The sequence below is a fragment of the Equus przewalskii genome, chromosome 6 (assembly GCF_037783145.1).
Source record: "Equus przewalskii isolate Varuska chromosome 6, EquPr2, whole genome shotgun sequence".
Lineage (NCBI taxonomy): Eukaryota > Metazoa > Chordata > Mammalia > Perissodactyla > Equidae > Equus > Equus przewalskii.
In genome coordinates, this window is record NC_091836.1 from 44,975,849 (window position 1) to 44,996,323 (window position 20,475).

Genomic DNA, 20,475 nt, shown 5'->3' on the forward strand with positions numbered 1-20,475 from the left:
GTGTGAGTGGAGACAGCCCCAGCAGGGCCTCTGCTCAGGGAGACTCATGTCCATGTGCGCCACATACACGCCATGTCTACACCAGTTACTCAAGCGCAGACGTGCCCACACAGCCTGAAACGCGCGCGTGCACTCGAGGGGGAGAAGGGAGCAGTTAAGGATTTTCTCTCTGGAGCTGGGCCACGAGGGTTCAAATCCCCTGTCCCACCCACTGCCCCTCCCTGCCGTGTGACTTCAGGCAAGTGACTCCGCCCGTCTCCTCACTTCATAAATGAACTAAGAGAAGAGGCTCCAGAAACAGCAGCTGGCGCCCAGGGGCGCAGGGTGGAGCTGGTGCGCACTTAGCGGGTAGAAAAGTGGGAGCCCGTATGTCATTTTAAATTTCCTGGTAGCTACATTAAAAGAAAAAAGTACAAGTAAACAAGGGAAATTACTGAGAAAATGGCCTTTAACCCAATAGATCCAAAATATTACCATTTCAACACAGAATCATAAAAATGTCACTGAGATATTGCACATTCTTTTGAACTAAGTGTTTGCAATTTTGCCGCGTGTTTCACACTTCAAGCTCAGCTCCATTTGGAGCAGCCACATTTCCAGTGCCCGACGGCCACATGGCTCGTGTCAACTGTTCTGGGCGGAGGGGCAGGAGGCCCATCCTGAGGGACGTCGAGCGCCGTGGCTGTGACACACGCACAGGACACAGGCTGCCCCCTCACTGGTCTTCTGGCTCCTGCAGGGTCTCGATGACGCCGGCGTGTGCTCCGCAGGCCCCGGGTGGTCCTCCTGTGTCCCTGGTGGGGGAGAGCAGGGTCATTCAGGCGGCCCCTGTGGTGCGATGACCCAGGGGCTGTCACCCACCACCCCCAGGACCTCATCCAGTCAGTGGACGAGCTGCTGAAAGCCCCCGGGGACCTGGAGACCCTGGCCCTGCCTGACCGGCACCACACGGTCACCCACCTGCTCTCGGGCCTGGAAGAAGTCCTGAGGACCCTCGCCAAGGCCATGCCTGGAGCCTCCTTCACCTACCAGTCTCCTGCAGGCACAGGTGAGGCCTCGTCCTGCCCTGCCCGCCCCAGCCCCACGCGCGTCCTGCCCCGGACCCCCAGTCACTGCCCCTCTCCCCTCAGAGCTGTCCCTGGTGATCCAGGAGCAGGGGCACGGGAACGTCACCCTGGGCCAGAGCCACGCACGGATGCTCCTGGACTGGGCCGTGGCGGCCGGGTCTGCGGGGTCGGGTAAGGCAGGGTGCGGGGGCACCCGTGGAGAGGGAGGGGGCTGGGATGTGGCCAGGGGTGAGGGTCAGACGGGCCCCCAGGAATGGCCAGCTGGATGAGGCATCTCAGGGAGCAGGGAGGGCAGACGGGCCGGTGTGTCTGTCCGCAGGCCCCGCCGTGGCAGGCATCCTCTCCAACCCCAACATGCAGAAACTGCTGGCCAACGCCTCCCTGGAACTGGACCCCGAGAGGCAAGCCAAGCTGGAGGAGACCCACGAAAGCCCCCTCTATGGCGTCCAGTGGAGGCTCCTCTCGGCCGTCAACTCGGTCTTTCTGAGCAACACGAACACGACGAAACTCGACCCCAAGGTCACCTTCGCCTTCTCCCACCCTGTGAGTCCTGGGGCGGGGAGGGGTCAGCCCCACTGCTCACCCGGTAGCCAGGGTCACAGTGGTCCCTCTGCAGCCCACCTGTGCCCACTCTGCTCCTTCCTCAAACCTCAGGGCCTTTGCGCTTGCTGTGCCCTCTGCCTGGGACACCTTTCCCTCCCGTGACTCAGCCCTTTCCCTGTTTCCAGTGTGTTCAAATGTCCCCTTCTCTTTTAGGCCTCCCCGGACCTCCTGATTGAAAATTACAACCTGGAGCCACAGCTCCCCTTCCCCTCCGCTGTGTCTTTCTTTTTATGTTTTTAAATAGCACCTAACACCTTCCAACACACTGTCTAGTTTACTTACTTATCAGGTCTATTATTTACCCTCTGTCTCCCCGAGCGTGTCAGCCCCCCAGGACACGGACGTGGGTCTGCCCTGGTCACTGCTGTGCCCCCGCCTGGCCCACACAGCAGGTGCTCAGCGGGCAGCTGCAAATGAAGAACAGCCTCCTCAGCCTCAGCCCGCGCTCAGGACCCAGGGGGGCTCCAGGCTAACCTCTCTGGTCACCCCCACCTGCCCACAGCCAGAGAAGCCCGGGACACGGCAGGAGCTGATCTGTGCCTTCTGGAAGGGAGCTGACGATGGGGGCGGGCACTGGGCCACCTCAGGGTGCTGGACACTGGGCAGCTGGAACAACAGCACCACCTGCCAGTGCAGCCACCTCAGCAGCTTTGCCGTCCTGATGGCCCACTACGATGTGCAGGTGAGGGCCCTGAGAGGGGCTGCGTTCAAAGTCTATCGCACTGTAACCAATTCCCACAGATGCAGCAGCTGAAAGACCCACAGATGTGTCACCCCCAGTCTGTGCAGGTCAGCAGTCCTGCGTGGTGCAGCTGGGCTGTCTGTCGGCATCTTACAGGTCTTACCAGACTCTCCTCTGAGGCCTGGGCTCCTCCTCTGCACTTCATGTTGTTGGCAGAATTCAGTTCCTTGGGGTCATAGGACTGAGGCCCCACTTTCTTGCTACCTGACAGTGGGGGACCATGCTCACACCTGGGGGCCGCCTGCATCCCTTCTAATGTGGTCATCTCCTGGCCTCTCTCACAAGGTGTCAGAGTTCCTATCTGGAGGCCAGCAGCTGAAGCTCCCTCACATCAAAATTCACTCTAACTTTGAGTGTTTTTCTCCAGGAAGAGCCCAGATCTTTCAGGGGCTCACCTGGTTAGACGAGGCCCACCCAGGATAAACTCCTTCTCTTCAAGTCAGTTGATGTAGGACCTGATGTGGGACCTCCATCTGCCATATGCCTTCCCAGCAGCATTGGACTGGCTTTTGACTGGAAACCTGGAAGAAGGGGTGTGTCCATGTGGGGGCAGGGATATGGTCGCCAAAGTAGACCTCTGCTCACCTCACGGGTCTCTGGTGCAGGAGTGTTCAGGGGCTGCAGAAAGGTCGACTTGGCAGAGGGCAGAGGGCACCAGGGGAGCCGTTGAGAACAGGTGGGTCAGGGGCCGTGTTGGCCTCCTCCCATGACCGGGTGAGCTGGTGAGTTCCTCTGGGTCACCAGACCAGAGACTCACTCAGGTGACCTCTAAAGGGAAAAAAGCCCTTGTGAGAGGCAGGGCTTCGTCCAGGCTCTGAATCTATCAGTTCACAATCCCATAGTGTCCTCATGTTCTGAACCTGTAGGTACTTAGCCACAAACATCACAAATATATCTGGCTCCTCCATTCCTAATTTTTCTATGCCTAAATATAAAAATGAAAACGGTGGAAGGGCCATTACCCCAGAGCAGGAAGGAGTGACTGTGGTTTCCTCTTTGCTGGGTCCCAGGAGGAGGATCCCATGCTGGCTGTGATCACCCACGTGGGGCTGAGCCTCTCTCTGCTGTGCCTCCTCCTGGCAGCCCTCACCTTCCTGCTGTGCAGAGCCATCCAGAACACCAGCACCTCTCTCCACCTGCAGCTCTCGCTCTGCCTCTTCCTGGCCCACCTCCTCTTCCTCACGGCCATGGACCGAACAGAGATCCAGGTACTGACCCTGTCACAGTGGACCCTCTGGCCTGCCCCAGGGGGTGCTGAGTCCATGGAGCCATGCTACACTGGATGCCTTAATGAAATGATCTTGGGTCCTGGGGAAGGTTAGGGGGTGAGTGACCAATGTCACATTGACTGATGCAACTAGACAACAAACCCTCTCTGACCGCTCCTTCATACGCATCAGACTTCTCCCCAATGGCAAGGCACAGGAGAGGTCCTGGGGCCCCACTGCACCCCGACAGTCTCTCCTGGTGACACCTCACTCCTCCCCCAGGTGCTGTGCTCCGTCATCGCGGGCGCCTTACACTATCTCTACCTGGCCTCCTTCACCTGGATGCTGCTGGCGGGCCTGCACCTCTTCCTCACTGCGCGCAACCTGACGGTGGTCAACTACTCCAGTGTGAGCAGGTTCATGAAGAAGCTCATGTTCCCTGTGGGCTACGGAGTCCCGGCCGTGATCGTGGCCATTTCTGCAGCATCCAGGCCAGATCTTTATGGAACACCCACCCGGTAAATGCACTTTCCCGTTTGTCCTTCTCTTCTCCAGCACAAACATGACCACCATAGAACCAGCATAGCATTTTGATTATCCCAGATCATAATATGGAGAGAGACTTGGTATTAATTCCCTAAAGCATTTTTCTGGTGGAAGATAATAACAGTTAAGGAGAATGTCTTTCAATCTCTATCCTTGAAATTGCAAAGATGAAATCAAAATTTAAAAAGTCTAATGCAAATTGGTGCAGCCACTATGGAAAATAGTATGGAGATTCCTCAAAAAATTAAAAATAGAAATACCATATGACCCAGCCATCCCACTACTGGGTATCTGGGTATCTATCCAAAGAGCTTGAAGTCAGCAATTCCAAAAGCCCCATGCACCCCTATGTTCATCCCAGCATTATTTACAATAGCCAAGACATGTAAGCAACCTAAGTGCCCATCAACTGATGATTGGATAAAGAAGATGTGATACACACACACACACACACACACACACACACACACACACAATGGAATACTACTCAGCCATAAAAAAGGATAAAATCGTCCCATTCACAACAACATGGATGGACCTTGAGGGAATTATGTTAAGTGAAATAAGCCAGAGAGAGAAGGATAATGTCTGTATGACTCCACTCACATGTGGTGTTTAAACATGTAGACAAAGAGAACAGATTAGTGGCTACCAGGGGAAAGGGGGGTTGGAGGAGTGGGAAAAAGGGTGAAGGGGTGCATCTACAACACAACTAACAACAATGCACAACTGAAATTTCACAAGATTGTAAGCTATCATAAACTTAATAAAAATTAACTTTAAAAAAGTCTAACCTGCTTCTTTATCAAAATCCAAAGCTATTCCAATTTTTCATTTGGAAAAGTGGAGCTGATTTAAATAATCAAAACAATAGATTGTATCATAGTTAAGATTTACAAGGTGCTTATTTCGGGCCAGGCGCTTTTCTAACCATTTTTTGTCTGTGTTATCTTAATCAGTCCTCACACCAATAGTATGAAGTAGACGTGTACTGTCATTTGCCCCATTGTGCAGATGAGTAAACTGAGGCACACATAGTTTAGGTGAATGCCCATAGGTGCACGGCTGGCACTTAGCAGAGCTGGGATTCCAATCCAGACAGCCATGCTCCAGAGCTTGCAGTCTTTTGTTGTCAGCTTTTCATACTAGATTTATTGTTTTCACATTTTTATTAAAATATATTTCACATCCCTAAAATTTACCCCTTTAAAGTGTCCAGATCAGTGGCTTTTGACTAACCATGGAGTTGTGCAGCTTTCACTACAATCTAATTTTAGAACATTTTCTCAATTGCAGTTACATTGTTTTATAATATTACATAAGTGTCAGGTGTATGTCATCATTATATCGATTTCTGTGTGGATTGCATCCTGTTCTCCACCCAGAGACTAATTGGAATCCGTCATCACACGTGTGCCTCATCACCCCGTCTACCCACCTCTGTGCCCCCGCTAACCACCCGTCCACCCTCTGTCTCGATGTGATTGTTCCTTCTTGTTTTTATCTTCTATTTATGAGTGAGGTCATAGAGTATTTGACTTTCTCCCTCTGACTTATTTCACTCAGCGTAATACCCTCAAGGTCCATCCATACTGTCACAAAGGGCCAGATTTCATCATTTCTTATGGCTGAGTAGTATTCCATTGTGTATAAATACCACATCTTCTTTATCCATTCTTCCCTTGATGGGCACCTAGGTTGCTTCCAAGTCTTGGCTAATGTGAATGATGCTGTGATGAACATAGGGGTGCGTGTATCTTTATGCCTTTGTGTTTTCAAGTTCTTTGGGTAAATACCCAGCAGTGGGACAGCTGGATCATATGGCAGATCTATTCTTAACTTTTTGAGGAATTTCCATACTGCTCTCCATAGTGGCTGCACCAGTCTGCGCTCCCACCAGCAGTGTACAAGGGTTCCCTTCTCCCCACATCCTCTCCAACACTAATTGTTTCCTGTCTTGTTAATTATAGCCATTCTGATGGGAGTGAGGTGATCTCTCATTGTTGTTTTGATTCACATTTCCCTGATAATTGTGAGGTTGAACAGTTTTCATGTGCCTGTTGGCCATCTGTATATCTTCTTTGAAGAAATGTCTGTTCAGATCTTTTGCCCATTTTTTAACTGGGTGGTTGTTTTTGTTGTTGTTGAGATGTATGAGTTCTTTGTATATGTTCTATATTAACCCCTTATCTGATACACGGTTTACAAATATCTTCTCCCAAATGTTAGATTGTCTTGTCATTTTGTTCATGGTTTCCTTTGTTGTGCAGAAGATTTTTAGTTTGATGTGGTCCTATTTGCTTATTTTTTCTATTGTTTCCCTTGCCCAGTCAGACATGGCACTTGAAAATATGCTGCTAAGACCGATATTGTAGAGTGTATGGCCTATGTTTTCTTCTAGAATTTTTATGTTTCAAGTCTTACATTCAAGCCTTTAATCCATTTTTAGTTAGTTTTTCTATATGATGAAAGATAGTGGTCTACTTTCATTCCTTTGCATGTGGCTGTCCAGTTTTCCCAACACCATTTATTGAAGAGACTTTCCTTTCTCCATTGTATGTTCTTGGCTCCTTTGTCGAAAATTAGCTGTCTATAGATGTGTGAGTTTGTTTCTGGGCTCTGAATTCTGTTCTTTCAATCTGTATGTCTGTTTTTGTGCCAGTACCATGCTGTTTTGGTTACTATAGCCTTATAGAATATTTTGAAATCAGGGATTGTGATACCTCCAGCTCTGTTCTTTTTTCTCAAGATTCCTGTGATTATTTTGGGTCTTTTATTGTTCCATATAAATTTTAGGATTCTTTGTTCTATTTCTGTGAAAAATGCTGTTAGAACTTTGATAGAGATTGCATTGAATCTGTAGATTGCTTTAGGAAATATGAACATTTTAATTATGTGAATTGTTCTAACCCAAGAGCACAGAGTATCTTTCCATTTCTTTATGGCTTCTTCTATTTCTTTCAACAATGTTTTATAGTTTTAAGTGTACAGATCTTTCACCTCTTTGGTTAAGTTTATTCCTAGGTATTTTATTCTTTGTGTTGCAGTTGAAAATGGGATTGTCTTCTTAATTTCCCCTTCCACTACTTCATTGTTAGTGTATAGAATCACAACTGACTTTTGTATGTTGATTTTGTATCCTGCAACTTTACCATATTAATTTATTACTTCTGAAAGTTTTTCATGGATTCTTTAGGGTTTTCTGCATATAAAATCATGTAATCTGCAAATAATGACAGTTTCACTTCTTTCCTTTCAATTTGTATCCCTTTTATTACTTTTTCTTGCCTGATTGCTCTGGCTAGCACTTCCAATAATATGTTAGGTAAGAGTGGTGACTCTGGGCATCTCTGTCTGGCTCCTGTTCTTGGAGGGATAGCTTTCAGTTTTTCTCCACTGAGAATGATATTAGCTGTGGGTTTTTCATATGTGGCCTTTATTATGTTGAGGTACTTTCCTTCTGTACCCATTTTATTCCGAGTTTTTATCATAAATGGATGCTGTATCTTGTCAAATGCTTTCTCTGCATCTATTGAGATGATCATTTGATTTTTTTTATTCTTCATTTTGTTAATGTGGTGTATCATGTTGATTGATTTGTGGATATTGAACGATCTTTGCATCCATGGAATAAATCCCACTTGATCATGGTGTATGATCTTTTTAATGTATTGTTGTATTCAATTTGGTAGTATTTTGTTGAGCATTTTTGCACTGATATCATCAGTGATATTGGCCTGTAATTTTCTTCTTTTGTGTGTTGTCCTTGTCTGGTTTTGGTATCAGGGTAACATTGGCTTCATAGAATGAGTTAGGAAGCCTCCCCTCCTCTTCAATTTTTTGGAAGAGTTTGAGGAGGATAGGTATTAATTCTTCTTTGAATGTTTGGTATAATTCACCAGGGAAGCCATCTGGTCCTGGACTTTTATTTTTGGGGAGGGTTTTGATTACTGTTTTGATCTCCTTACTGATGATTGGTGTATTCCAATTCTCTACTTCTTCTTGATTCAGTTTTGGAAGGTTGTATGATTCTAAGAATTTATCCATTTCTCTAGATTTTCCAATTTGTTGGCATATAGCTCTTCATAATATTCTGTTACAATCTTTTGTATTTCTGAGGTGTCCATTGTAATTTCTCCTGTTTCATTTCTGATTTTATTTATTTGAGCTGCCTCTCTTTTTTCTTGGCGAGTCTAGCTAAAGGCTTGTCAATTTTGTTTATCTTTTCATAGGACCTGGTCTTGGTTTCATTGATTTTTCTGTTGTTTTTTAAGTCTCTATTTCGTTTATTTCTGCTCTGATTTTTATCATTTCCTCCCTTCTACTGATTTGGGGCTTGGTTTATCCTTCTTTTTCTGGTTCATTTAGGCGCATGTTAGATTGTTTATTTGGGATTTTTCTTGTTTGTTGAGGTAGGCCTATATTGCTATAAACTTCTCTCTTCGAATGACTTTGGCTGTATCCCATAAATTTTGGCATGTCATATTTTCATTTTCATTTGTCTCCAGGTATTTTTTTACTTCTCTTTCGATTTCTTCATTGACCCAATTGTTGTTCAGTTGCATTTTGTTTAATCTCCACAAATTTGTGGCTTTTCTGTTTTTCTTCCTGTAGCTGATTTCTGCTCGCATATTCTTGTGGTCAGAAAAGATGCTTGGTATTATTTCAAATCTTCTTAAACTTACTGAGACTTGTTTTGTGGTCTAATATGTGATCTATCCTGGAGAATGTTCCATGTGCATTTGAAAAGAGTGTGTGTTCTGGGGTTTTGGGATGGAACATTCTGTATATATCTGCTAAGTCCATCTGGTCTAATATATCACTGGAAGCCAGTGTTTCCTTATTGACATTCTGTATGGATGATCTATCCATTGGTGTAAGTGGAGTGTTAAAGTCCCCTACTTTTATTGTGTTACTGTCTATTTCTCGTTTTATGTCTGTTAATAATTGCTTTATGTATTTAGGTGCTCCTATGTCGGGTGCATAGTTATTTATAAGTGTTACATTTTCTTGTTGGATTGATTCCTTTATCATTCTCTAGTGCCCTTCTTTGTCTCTTGTTACAATGTTTGCTTAAAGTCTATTTTGCCTGATGTAAGCATCGCTACCCCAGCTTTCTTTCATTGAAATTTGCATGGAGTAGCTTTTTCCATCCCCTCACTTTCAGTTTTGAGTGTCTTTAGGTCTGAAGTGTGTCTCTTGTATGCAGCGTACATATGGGTCTCGTTTTTTTGTTTTTTTTTAATCCAATCAGCCACCCTATTCCTTTTGATTGGAGCATTCAGTCCATTGACATTTAAAGTAGCTCTTGATAATTGTGTACTTATTGCCATGATGTTATTTGGGGGGGGGGGGATGTTTTAGCAATTTTTCTCTGTTCCTTTCTTCTTCTCTTTCACTCTTCCCTGTGGATTGATGGTTTTCTTTAGTGTTATCTTTGGGTTCTTTTCTCTTTATTTTTTGTGTATTTGTTATAGATTTCTGGTTTGTGATTACCATGAGGTTCATATATGATAACCTACACATAGCAATCTATATCAAGTCCATGGACTCTTTAGTTTGACCTCTCATTAGAAGCTCTACTCATTTACTCCCCTCTTCCCACATTGTATGTTTTTTGATATCATATGTAACCTCTTTTCTTGTGTATGTTTATCCATTACCCTCTTTTCATGGAAATAGATAGTTTTAGTACTTTTGTCTTTTGACCTTCATATTATCTTCATAGGCGTTTGATCTGCTACCTTTACTGTATATTTGCCTTTACCAATGAGTTTATTGCTTTTTTAAAAATAATTTTCTTTTTCCTGTTTGTAGCTTTCTCTTTCACACTTAAATAAGTGCCTTTAGCATTTCTTCTAGGGCTGGTTTGTTTGTGGTAAACTCCTTTAGATTTTGCTTGTCTGGGGAGCTCTTTATCTCTCCTTCCATTCTGAATGATAGCCTTGCCAGGTTGGGTATTGTTGGCTGTGGGGTTTTTCCTTTTTGCACTTTAAATATATCCTGCCACTCCCTTCTAGCCTGTAAAGTTTCTGCTGAGAAGTCAGCTGATAGCGTTATGGGGTTTCCTCTATATGTAACTTGCTGCCTTTCTCTTGCAGCTTTTAGGATTCTCGCTTTATCGTTAATTCTTGACATTTAATTATAATGTGTCTTGATGTGGGCCTCTTTGGGTTTATCTTGTTTGGTGCTCTCTGTACTTCCCGTACCTGGATGTCTGTTTCCTTCTTTAGGTTAGGAAAGTTTTCAGTAATTGTTTCTTCAAATAGATTCTCTGCCCCTTTGTCTCTATCTCTTCTCCTCCTGGGACATCTATAATACGCATGTTAGTGTGCTTGATGTTGTCTCAGAGGTCCCTTAGACTGTCTTTTTTATTCTCCTTTCTTTTATCTGTTCAGCTTGGGTGACTTCCTCTAGTTTTTCATCCAGCTCGCTGATCCATTCTTCTGTATCATTTACTCTGCTATCGAGTCCCTCTAGTGAATTTTTTATTACCAGTATTGTAGTCCTCATTTATGATTGATTCTGTCTTATATTTTTCCAGTTCTTTGTTGAAGTTCTTGCTGAGTTCATCCATTCTTCTTTCAAGATCAGTGAGCAGCCCTATGACTTTTTGTTTGAACTCTGTCAGGTAGCTTGCTTACTTCTGTTTTGTTTAGTTCTTTTCCTGGAGTTTTGTCCTGTTCCCTTACTTGGAACATACTCCTTTGTCTTCTCATTTTGCCTCTTTCTCTGTGCTTATATCTATGTATTAGGTGAGTAAGCTACATCTCCTGATCTTGGAGAGTTGGCTTTATGTAAAGATGCCTTATGAGGTCCAGCAATGTGCTTCCCTCTTATCACCAATTCCAAATGTTCCAGGGGTGTCCCCTGTGTGGGCCATAGGTGTCCTTCTGTTGTTGCAGGGTTGTTCTCGCTTGGTTGGTCAGAGAGGCTTGGCTGTTCCCCTGGCCTGCTGGTTGTGTTTCTCAGCTGTGTGTGGCTGCTGTGGATCCTTCCATTCTTTGTTGGATGTGAGGAAACCCAGCACAGTTGGCTGCAAGGTCTATTAGCACGTTCTTGTAACACTTTTCCTGTTAACTTAGTAGGCCCCCAGCATGTCTGGTTGCTAGGCTCAGGGGCTTACAGTTGTTGTAGGCCTACAGCCTGCAAGGCTAGTGTCAGCTCTCTCAGGATTGCAGCTGAGTGGGGCTGGCCCCAGGCATGGGAGCACCCAACTGTTTCGGGCTTTGGAAGGTGAGGCTGATCGCCTATGTGGCTGATGAGAAGCACAAGTCTGCTGCAGCCGACAGGCCCCACCACTACAGGGCCACATACCCCATCAACACAATCCTGTCTTGTGTGTGTGCCCGAACTCACTGAAGTAGACCCAGTATCCCCACTGCAGAGGCCCCCACACAGTCCACCAGTGCCTCACATGCCCCACCTGCTCCTCAGGCCCACCCTGCCCCACAGAGGCAGACCCACTCACCCAGTTGCAAAGGTTCTAGGCACCCCACCTATGTGGTCCCACAAGTTGCCTGAGTGCTTGCTGTTCGCTAGGGCCAGTCCCTAGGGCAGGCTGCCTGCCCTGGCTGACGTGGATTTATTCTACACTCTAGTGATTAGGGCACATCCTGGGCTAACAGGCCAGAGTAAGAACTCCAATGGCATCTGCCAGAGTCTGTTTCAGCACACCTGTGCTAGATCACAATAATGACTACCGCCAATGTCTCAGGCCCTGGGGAGGTCTCATCTCTCGTCAAGATGCACCCAGAGCCTATCAGCTGAGTTTCTTTTCATCAAAGGACTGTGCACCTTTCTTTCTGGTGATTTTAGGTTGCTTTCCTAAATGAGTGAATTTGTGTGTGGGCCCTTTAAGAGTCAGCTTTTTTTCCCTTGTGTCCAATAGCTTTTCTGGGGGTATTCTCCATTGTAGTTAGTAGCCAGCAAAGCCAGATATTGTGACACTCGTCTTGGTTGTGCTGTGTCCAAAAGCTGTGGACTATAGTGGTAACACTCTCTTGCTCAGATCCCCCACTCCTCTAGGGAAGGCCTCGTACCTTAAGTTTGCTCCTGACTGGCTGTGAAGCATGGTGGCTAGCAAAGGTGGCCTTTTTTCTCTCCAGACAGGAATTTCTGCCTTCCCACCTCGATCAGCACTGTCCCTTGTTGTGGGGGTTATTTTTATCAAGTTTTCAGTTCTCTCTGATGGGTAATTTTTCCAAGAGTAGTTGTAAATTTGTTGTGTCCGTGGGAGGAGGTGAGTTCAGAGTCCACCTATGCCGCCATCTTGACACCGTCTTCTGTCTAGAACACTTTCAACCCCCCAAAGGAAAGCTCGTGTACAGTAACATTCACTCCCCATTCCCACTACCCACTCCTCCGCCCCAACCCAGGACAGTCACTCATCCACTTTGTGTCTCTGTGGACCTGCCTATTGTGGATATTTCACTTAAAAGAAGTCATGCATGCGATCTTCTGTGACTGGATCCTTTCACTTAGCATGACGTTTTTAAGGTTCCTCCATGTTGTAGTGAGTATCATGACTTCATTCTTGTTGTTGTTTTGGAAATATTATTCCATTATGTGGATATACCACATTTTGTTTATCTGTCCACCAGTTTATGAGCTTTTAATTATTTCCTTTTTTTTTGCTCTTATGAATCATGCTGCTATAAACGTACATGTACAACTTTTTGTGTGGACTTGTGTTTTCATTTATCTTGGGTATATATCTACACATAGAATTGCTTTTCCAAAGTGTCTGTACCACATTTTACATTCCCATCAGCAATATATGAGGGTTTCAATTTCTCCACAACATTGTCAACACTTATTTTCTACATTGTTTATTTTAGCCATCCTCATGAGTGTGAAGTGATATTTCATTGAGGTTTAGATGTGCATTTCCCTGATTACTAATGATGTTGAGCATCTTTTCGTGTGCTTATTGACCATTTGCATATCTTCTTTGGAGAAATGCCTATTCACATCTTTGGCCCAGTTTTTAATTGGGTTATTTGTCTTTTTATTGTTGAGTTGTCAGTGTTCTCAATATGCTCTGGATACTAGTCCGTTATTAATATACAATTTGCAAGTATTTTCTACCAATTTGTGTCTTTTCACTGTCTTCATAATGTGCTTTCTTTAAAGCAGAAAAGTTTTTAATTTTGATGATGTCAAATGTACCTATTTTCTTCTTTTGTTGGTAGTGCTCAGTATGTCATATCTAAGAAACCATTGCCTAACCCAAGGATGCAAAGACATTCTCCAGTTTTTTCTTATAGAACTTTTATAGTTTTAGCTGTAAGAGTTATGTCTGATAGGTGTTGAGTTAATTTTTGTGTGCGGTGTGAGGAAGGGGGCCTAATTTTATTCTTTTGCATGTGGATACCCAAATTTCCCAAGACCATTTGTTGAAAAGGATATTCTTTCTCCATTGAATTGTTTTAGCCTCCTTGTTGAAAATCAATTGACAATAGTATTGGTTATTTAGGAGAGTGTTTAATTTCTCCACATTTATGAAATTCAAATAGTCTTCTGTTGTGGATTTCTAATTTCATTCACTTGTGGTTAGAAAAAAGAGTTTATATGATTCCAATTTTTAAAATTTTATTGAGGCCTTGTTTAATGCCTAACTTAAGGTCTATCGCATCCTAAAGAATGTTCTTCATGCACTTGAGAAGAATGTGCCTTTTTCTGTTGTTGAGTGGAATATTCTGTAGAGTCTGTTAGAGATCTTCGGTTACTGTGCTGTCCTAGTATTCCATTTCTTTATTGATCTTATGCCTCATTATTCATCCATTATTGAAAGTGACATGGTATTAGTTTCTAGGGCTGTGGTAACAAAGTACTGTAAACTTAGTGGTTTAAAATAGGAGACACATATGCTCTCACAGTTGTGGAGGCCAGAAGTCCAAAATCAAGGTGTTGGTAGGGCTGCAACCCCTCTGAAGGCCCTAGGGGAGAATCCTTCCTTGCCTCTTCCAGCTTTGGTAGTTCCAGGCATTCCTCAGCTGGGAGCTGAAAAACTCGGATCTCTGCCTCTGTCTTCCAATGCATCTGTGCATCAGTCTCTGAATATCCCTCTCTTTTCTCTTATAAGGACAGTAGCTATTGGAATTAGGATTGACTCTAAATCGAGGATGATCTCATATTGAGATCCTTAATTTAATTCCATCTGTGAAGATCCTATTTCCTAGTGAGGTCACCATCACAGGTGCCAGGGGTTAGGACTTGGACACATATTTTGAGGGGACACGAACAAACCCACTCGAGAGCTGTGGAAGTCTTCAGCTACTGTTGTTGAATTGTCTGTTTCTCCCTTCAATCTCAGGTTTTCCCTCATGTGTTAGGGACTCTGTTGTTTGGTGTGTATATGTTAACAGTTGTTATATCTTCTTGAGGGACTGACCCTCTTATTGTTATAAAATGTCCTGTTCGTCTTTAACAATTTTGTCAAAGTCTATTTTGTCTAATGTCCATATATCCACCCTAACTCTCATTTGGTTACTCCTTCTATCCTTTTACTTTCAACCTATTTGTGTCTTTGAATCCAAAGTATGTCTTCAAGTTTTAATCTATACTACCATTCTCTGACTTTTGATTGTGGTGTCTAATGCATTCGTATATAATGTAATTACTGATAAGATCTGGTTTATATGCCGTTTGATATTTATTTCCTATATATGTTATGTCTTTTTTTATTCTTCCATTCCTCATTTCTGTCTTCTTTTCTGTTAAGTAGACATTTTCTAGCATACCTGTTTAATTTTGCTGGATTTTTTACTATATTTTTTGAGTTGCCCTGAAGTTTGCAATTAGTGTCTAACTCAATTTCAGTATTATATGAAAACTTTTTTCCAATATTTCTCTATTCCCTTTTTCCTCTTTTGTACTATTGTTCTCATAAAAATTGCATCTTTATTTCTTATAAGCACATTGACACAGTTTTGTAAGTATTGCTTCATACAGTTGTCTTTTAAAACAGGAGAAAAAAGAGTTACAAAGAGAAATGTTTATACTGACTTTCATGATACCTATGTAGTTAACGTTTACTGGCACTGGAATAAAGATTCCTTTGTGTGCATTCCAGTTACTGTCTGGTGGCCTTTCCTATCAGCCTGAAGGGCTCTTTTAGTATTTCCTATAGAACAGTTCTGCTAGCAAGAATTATCTTATTTTTGTTTATCTTGAAATGACTTAATTTCTTGTTTTATTCAAGGAGAATTTAGGTGTATATGGAAGTCTTGGTTCACTATCTTTTTTGACTCTTTGAAGATGTTATCCTAGTGCCTTCTGATCACCATGATGTCTGACAAGAAGTCAGTTGTTGGTCTTATTAGGATCTCCCATACATGAAAAATCAGTTTCCTCTTGCCACTCTCTAGATTGTATCTTTGACTGTTGTCAGAGGGTCTATGCTGTTTTTAGGCGTGGCTCTCTTTGAGTTTATTCCACTTGGAGTTCATTGGATGTGTAGATTAATATTTTTCTTCAAATTTAGGGAGTTTTCAGCCATTCATTATCCAAGTATTTTTCTGCCCTTTTGCTTTGTCTTTTTCTGGGACGTCAATTATGTGTATGTTGATGCACTCAGTCCTGTGCCACAGGTCTCTGAGGTTCTGTTCATTTTTCTTCATTCTTTTTTTTCCCCTCTCCCTGAGTCTGCATAATCTTTGTTGACCTATATTCAAATTCTTTAATTCCTTCTCTGTCATTTTATTTGGTGACGAGATTCACCCTGAGCTAACATCTGTCACGATCTTCCTCTTTTTGCAGAGGAAGGTTTGCCCTGAGCTACTTTCTCTGCCCTTCTTCCTCTATTTTGTAGATGGGTTGCTGCCCTGCTAGGCCATGAGTGGTGTGGGTCCACACCTTGGGAATGAACCCAGGGAGCCAAAGTGGTGTGCTGAACTTAACCACTACACCACTTGGGCTGACCCCACTAAGTCTTTCTTTTGCCAGCTCAATTCTGTTGATGAGCCCCTCTGAATAATTTTGCATTTCAGTTATTGTACTTTTCAACTCTAGAATTCCCATTTGGTTCCATTCATGATTTCTTTTCCTTCATTTGTATTCTTTATTTGGTAAGACATTGTTGTTATACTTTCCTTTTATTTTCCAGACGTGGTTTATTTTAGTTCTTTTAATATATTTATAATAACTCATTTAGAGACTTTGTGTACTAAGTCGAAAATCTGTGCCTCTCCTGGGATACTGTTTTTGGCAGATTTTTTTTCCTGTCTATGATGCATACTATTTTGCTTCTTTGTTTATTTCATAAATTTTTGTTTGAAACTATGCGTTTTAGATGATATATTGTAACACTCCTGTTATCAGATTCCTCAAAGGTTTATTGTCATTTCTAGTGTCTTAGTGAATTTCCTAAACTAATTTTGCATATTGATCATTCTCTGCAATGTGTGGCCTCTCAGATTTCTGCTAGATTTTTAAAGTTCTTGTTTCTTTTTTTAATCCTGGGAGCCCAGGAGGTCATACCTGGTTTAGGATAATTTAGTGGCCACTCAATGTCTGGTCAGAAGATTTCCTTAAATGCCTTGCCTACGTGCTCTGCACTCCTTTACAAAGGCATCTGTGGGACAAGGCACACCTTCAACCTTCAGGGGCTTACATAACAGACTGAGCTTTCACTTCCTGGTTGCACAAAGCCTCAAGGTCAGCTGGAGGTGAGAGGATTGTGTCTTTCTATTCCCAGGCCTTTCCTGACCATGGGCACATCCTTACGGATCCTGAATTTTCAGGAAACTTTCAGAGCTTTGTCAAAATTCCCTATGGTCGTTTAGTTCTCCAGTATTTCCTTTAAAATTCCTCATACAAGCCCTTGTTGACCCTGCCTAAAATCACAGCCTTAGGCAGCTGGTGTGCGACAGCAGTTTGCTATTGGTTTGGAAATGCCCATGGAGTAGGCATTTTTGTTCCCCACTGAGAGGACCTATTGGTCAAATCAAAGAGCCATCAAATTTGGAGAAGAAAATGTTCCCAGGGAGTCAAAGGGTCCAAAAAAATGCTGACTGTGCTCTAAGGATGATGATGCTGTTAACAGATCTCTGGATGTAGTCGGCTCCCTCTGTTGTCTGGAATGCTGTCAACTTTTGGCTGCTGCACCACCAAGCTGGGGAGAGAAGGAATGGAAAAGGCTCCAAGTTGAAACTTCACAGACTCCTTCCTCTCCAGTCTTATTGAGGGTCAGCAGGTTCTCTTGGATAGGCTATTTTCAGTTTGTTCTGTGGCTAGAGTTTTGAAATGGTTGCTTTTAGCTGTTTTGCTTATATTCTTGTAGCTTTAGAAGGAGAGCAAGTTTACCAAGGTCCTCACTCCTCCATTCAGGAAGCCACTCTCCCGGGACGTGCCCTCTTAATGACAACATGCTGCTAAAATTTGTGTTCACCTGCTCAGCTGAGCTCTTTCTGGGTGTCTGTCTCAGACACTTCAGTTCCTTCTTGATTACATTCTTCTCAGTATATAATTCATTGTCCTGATATGTCCTTCCTCACTCTCTGCTGTCCTGAAATGTCCTACCTCACTCTATACTTTGCACTAATGGTGGATCAAGAATGGATTCTCTCACTGTCTGTTAGTAGAACCTTGAGCAATAGACATAAGCTCTCTATGTCTCAGTAACCAATCTGTGATCATAAGAGAACTTCTTTTTTTATATTTTTTTTCCTTTTTCTCCCCAAAGGCCCCTGGTACATAGTTGTATATTCTTAGTTGTGGGTCCTTCTAGTTGTTGCATGTGGGACGCTGCCTCAGCATGGCTCAATGAGCAGTGCCCTGTCCACGCCCAGGATTCAAACCGACAAAACACTGGGCCGCCTGCAGCGGAGTGTGCGAACTTAACCACTCGGCCATGGGGCCGGCCTCATAAGAGAACTTCTGTATTGTACCATTATTAAAATTAAATTGAATAACTCAACAGCAAAAGACAAATAATTCAATATAAATATGAACTGTTTGAAATTTAGACATTTCTTTGAAGATATGTAAATGACCACTAAGTGCATGAAAAGTTCTTCAACATCATTAGTCAATAGGAAAAGGTAAATTACAAACCACAAAATGACATATCACTTCACACTCATTAGTTTTAATGGTTAAAATGAAAAAAATGACAGATGGTAGAAAGTGTTTGCAAGGCTGTGGGAAAAGCGGAACCCTCACCCATTGCTGGCTGGTATTTAAAATAGTGCAGCTGCTTTGGAAAACAGTTTGATGGTTTCTCAAAATTGGAACACATAGCTACCACATGACCCAGCAATTCCTTTCCTGGTTATATTCCCAAAAGAAATGACAACATACGTCCACACAAAACTTGTACATGAATGCTCATAGCAGCATCGTTCAAAATAGCCAGAAACTGGAAACTAAATGTCCACCAACTGATGAATGAATAAACAAAGGGCGGCATAGCCGTACACTAGAACATTATTTAGCCATTAAAAAAGAATAAAAAATATTATTCACCCATGAAAACATCCTGCAACATGATTGAACTTTGAAAATTATATGCTAAATTAAAGAATCCTGTCATAACAGATCACATATTTTAAGATTCCATTCATGTGAAATGTCCAGAATAGGCAAACCATAGAGACAGAAAGTAGATTAATGGTGCTCTGGGGCTAGGGTGGGAGTGGGGTGCCTGACAGTAAGAATGTGTGACCGCTAATGAGAATGAAGTTTCTTTTTTTCTATCAAAAGCATTTTGTTAATATAAAATCACATATTTTTCTTTTTAATATATTTTTAGTACCAATGGTTGCATACCATATGCTTTTTCTGCACTTTGATTTTTTTCATTTAACATCATATCTTGAAGGTTCTTCAGCTATACATATAGAGCTTCTCCATTCTCTTTTATACATGCATAATATTTTATTTGTAAATTTTTGATAATTTCAATAGCTAGCCCTATATTAATGGACATTTAGATTGCTTTCAGTCCTTTGGTTTTAGATACAGGTAGCAATTTTAATGTGGCATTTTAAATTTTTTAAAAATTATTTTTATTGAAGTCATATTGGTTATTACATTGTGTAATTTCAGGTGTACATTATTAGTTTTCAGTTTCTGTATAGACTGCATCATGCTCACCACCAATAGTCTAGTTTTTATCCATCACCATACATATGCACCCCTTTACCCTTTTCATCCTCACCCCATCCCCTTCCCCTCTGATAACCACTAATCTGTTCTCTTTTTCCATGTGTTTATTTATCTTCCACATATGAGTGAACTCATGCAGTGTTTGTATTTCTCTGTCTGGCTTATTTCACTTAACATTATACCCTCAGGGTCATGTATTCTGTTGCAAATGGGACAGTTTTGTCTTTTTTATGGCTGAGTAGTATTCCATTGTATATATACACCAACTCTTGTTTATCCATTCATCAGTTTATGGGCACTTGGGTTGCTTCCATGTCTTGGCTAATGTGAATACTGCTGCATTGAACAGAGGGGTGCAAAGTCTCTTTGAATTGTTGATTTCATGTTCTTTGGATAAATACCCAATAGTTGGATAGCTGGATCGTATGGCATTTCTATCTTTAATTTTTTTGAGAAATCTCCATACTGTTTTTCAGAGTGGCTGCACCAGTTTGCATTCCCACCAGCAGTGTAGGAGGGTTCCCTTTTCTCCACAACCTCTCCCACATTTGTTCTTTTCAGTCTTAGTGATTATAGCCATTTTAACAGGTGTAAGGTGGTATCTTAGTGTAGTTTTTATTTGCAATTCCCTAATAATTACTGATATTGAACATCTTTTCATGTACCTCTTGACCATCTGTATATCTTCTTTGGGAAAATGTCTTTCCATATATTCTGCCCACTTTTTTGTTTGGTTTGTTTGTTTTTTGTTGTTGTTGAGTTGCATGACTTCTTTATGTATTTGGGAAATTAACCCCTTGGCAGGTATATGATTTGCAAATATTTTCTCCTAGTTGGTGGGTTGTCTTTTCGTTTTGTTGATGATTTCCTTTGCCTTGTAGAAGCCTATTAGTCTGATGTAGTCCCATTTGTTTATTTTTTCTTTTGTTTCCCTTGTCTGAGGAGAAATGGTATTCAAAAAGATGCTACTAAGACTGGTGTCAAAGAGTGTACTACCTATATTTTCTTTCACAAGCTTTATGGTTTCAGAGTTTACCTTCAAGTTTGTAATCCATTTTGAGTTTATTTCTGTGTATGGTGAAAGATAATGGTCTACTTTCATTCTTTTGCATGTGGCTGTCCAGTTTTCCAAGCACCATTTATTGAAGAGACTTTCCATTCTCCATTGTACGTTCTTGGCTCCTTCATTTCATCTCTT

The 20,475-nt window shown here is 42.6% G+C and overlaps 1 protein-coding gene across 7 annotated transcripts in view; it reads left to right on the forward strand.

Moving 5' to 3' along the window:
• Positions 1-20,475, forward strand: part of LOC103543153 (adhesion G protein-coupled receptor E2-like) — a 42,549-nt gene that overhangs the window by 9,225 nt on the left and 12,849 nt on the right. For 4 of the 7 annotated variants that reach the window (XR_011541011.1, XM_070623542.1, XM_070623543.1 and 1 more), the window contains 6 exons: positions 871-1,048; positions 1,131-1,238; positions 1,387-1,610; positions 2,173-2,352; positions 3,423-3,620; positions 3,903-4,138. Coding sequence is in view for 5 of the 7 variants with exons in the window: in XM_070623542.1 (XP_070479643.1) it covers positions 871-1,048; positions 1,131-1,238; positions 1,387-1,610; positions 2,173-2,352; positions 3,423-3,620; positions 3,903-4,138 (1,124 nt within the window). In the remaining 2 variants the exon portion in view is untranslated. The remainder of the gene's footprint in view (positions 1-870; positions 1,049-1,130; positions 1,239-1,386; positions 1,611-2,172; positions 2,353-3,422; positions 3,621-3,902; positions 4,139-20,475) is intronic. The other 3 variants (XR_011541012.1, XM_070623544.1, XM_070623545.1) reach the window with 1 other exon arrangement.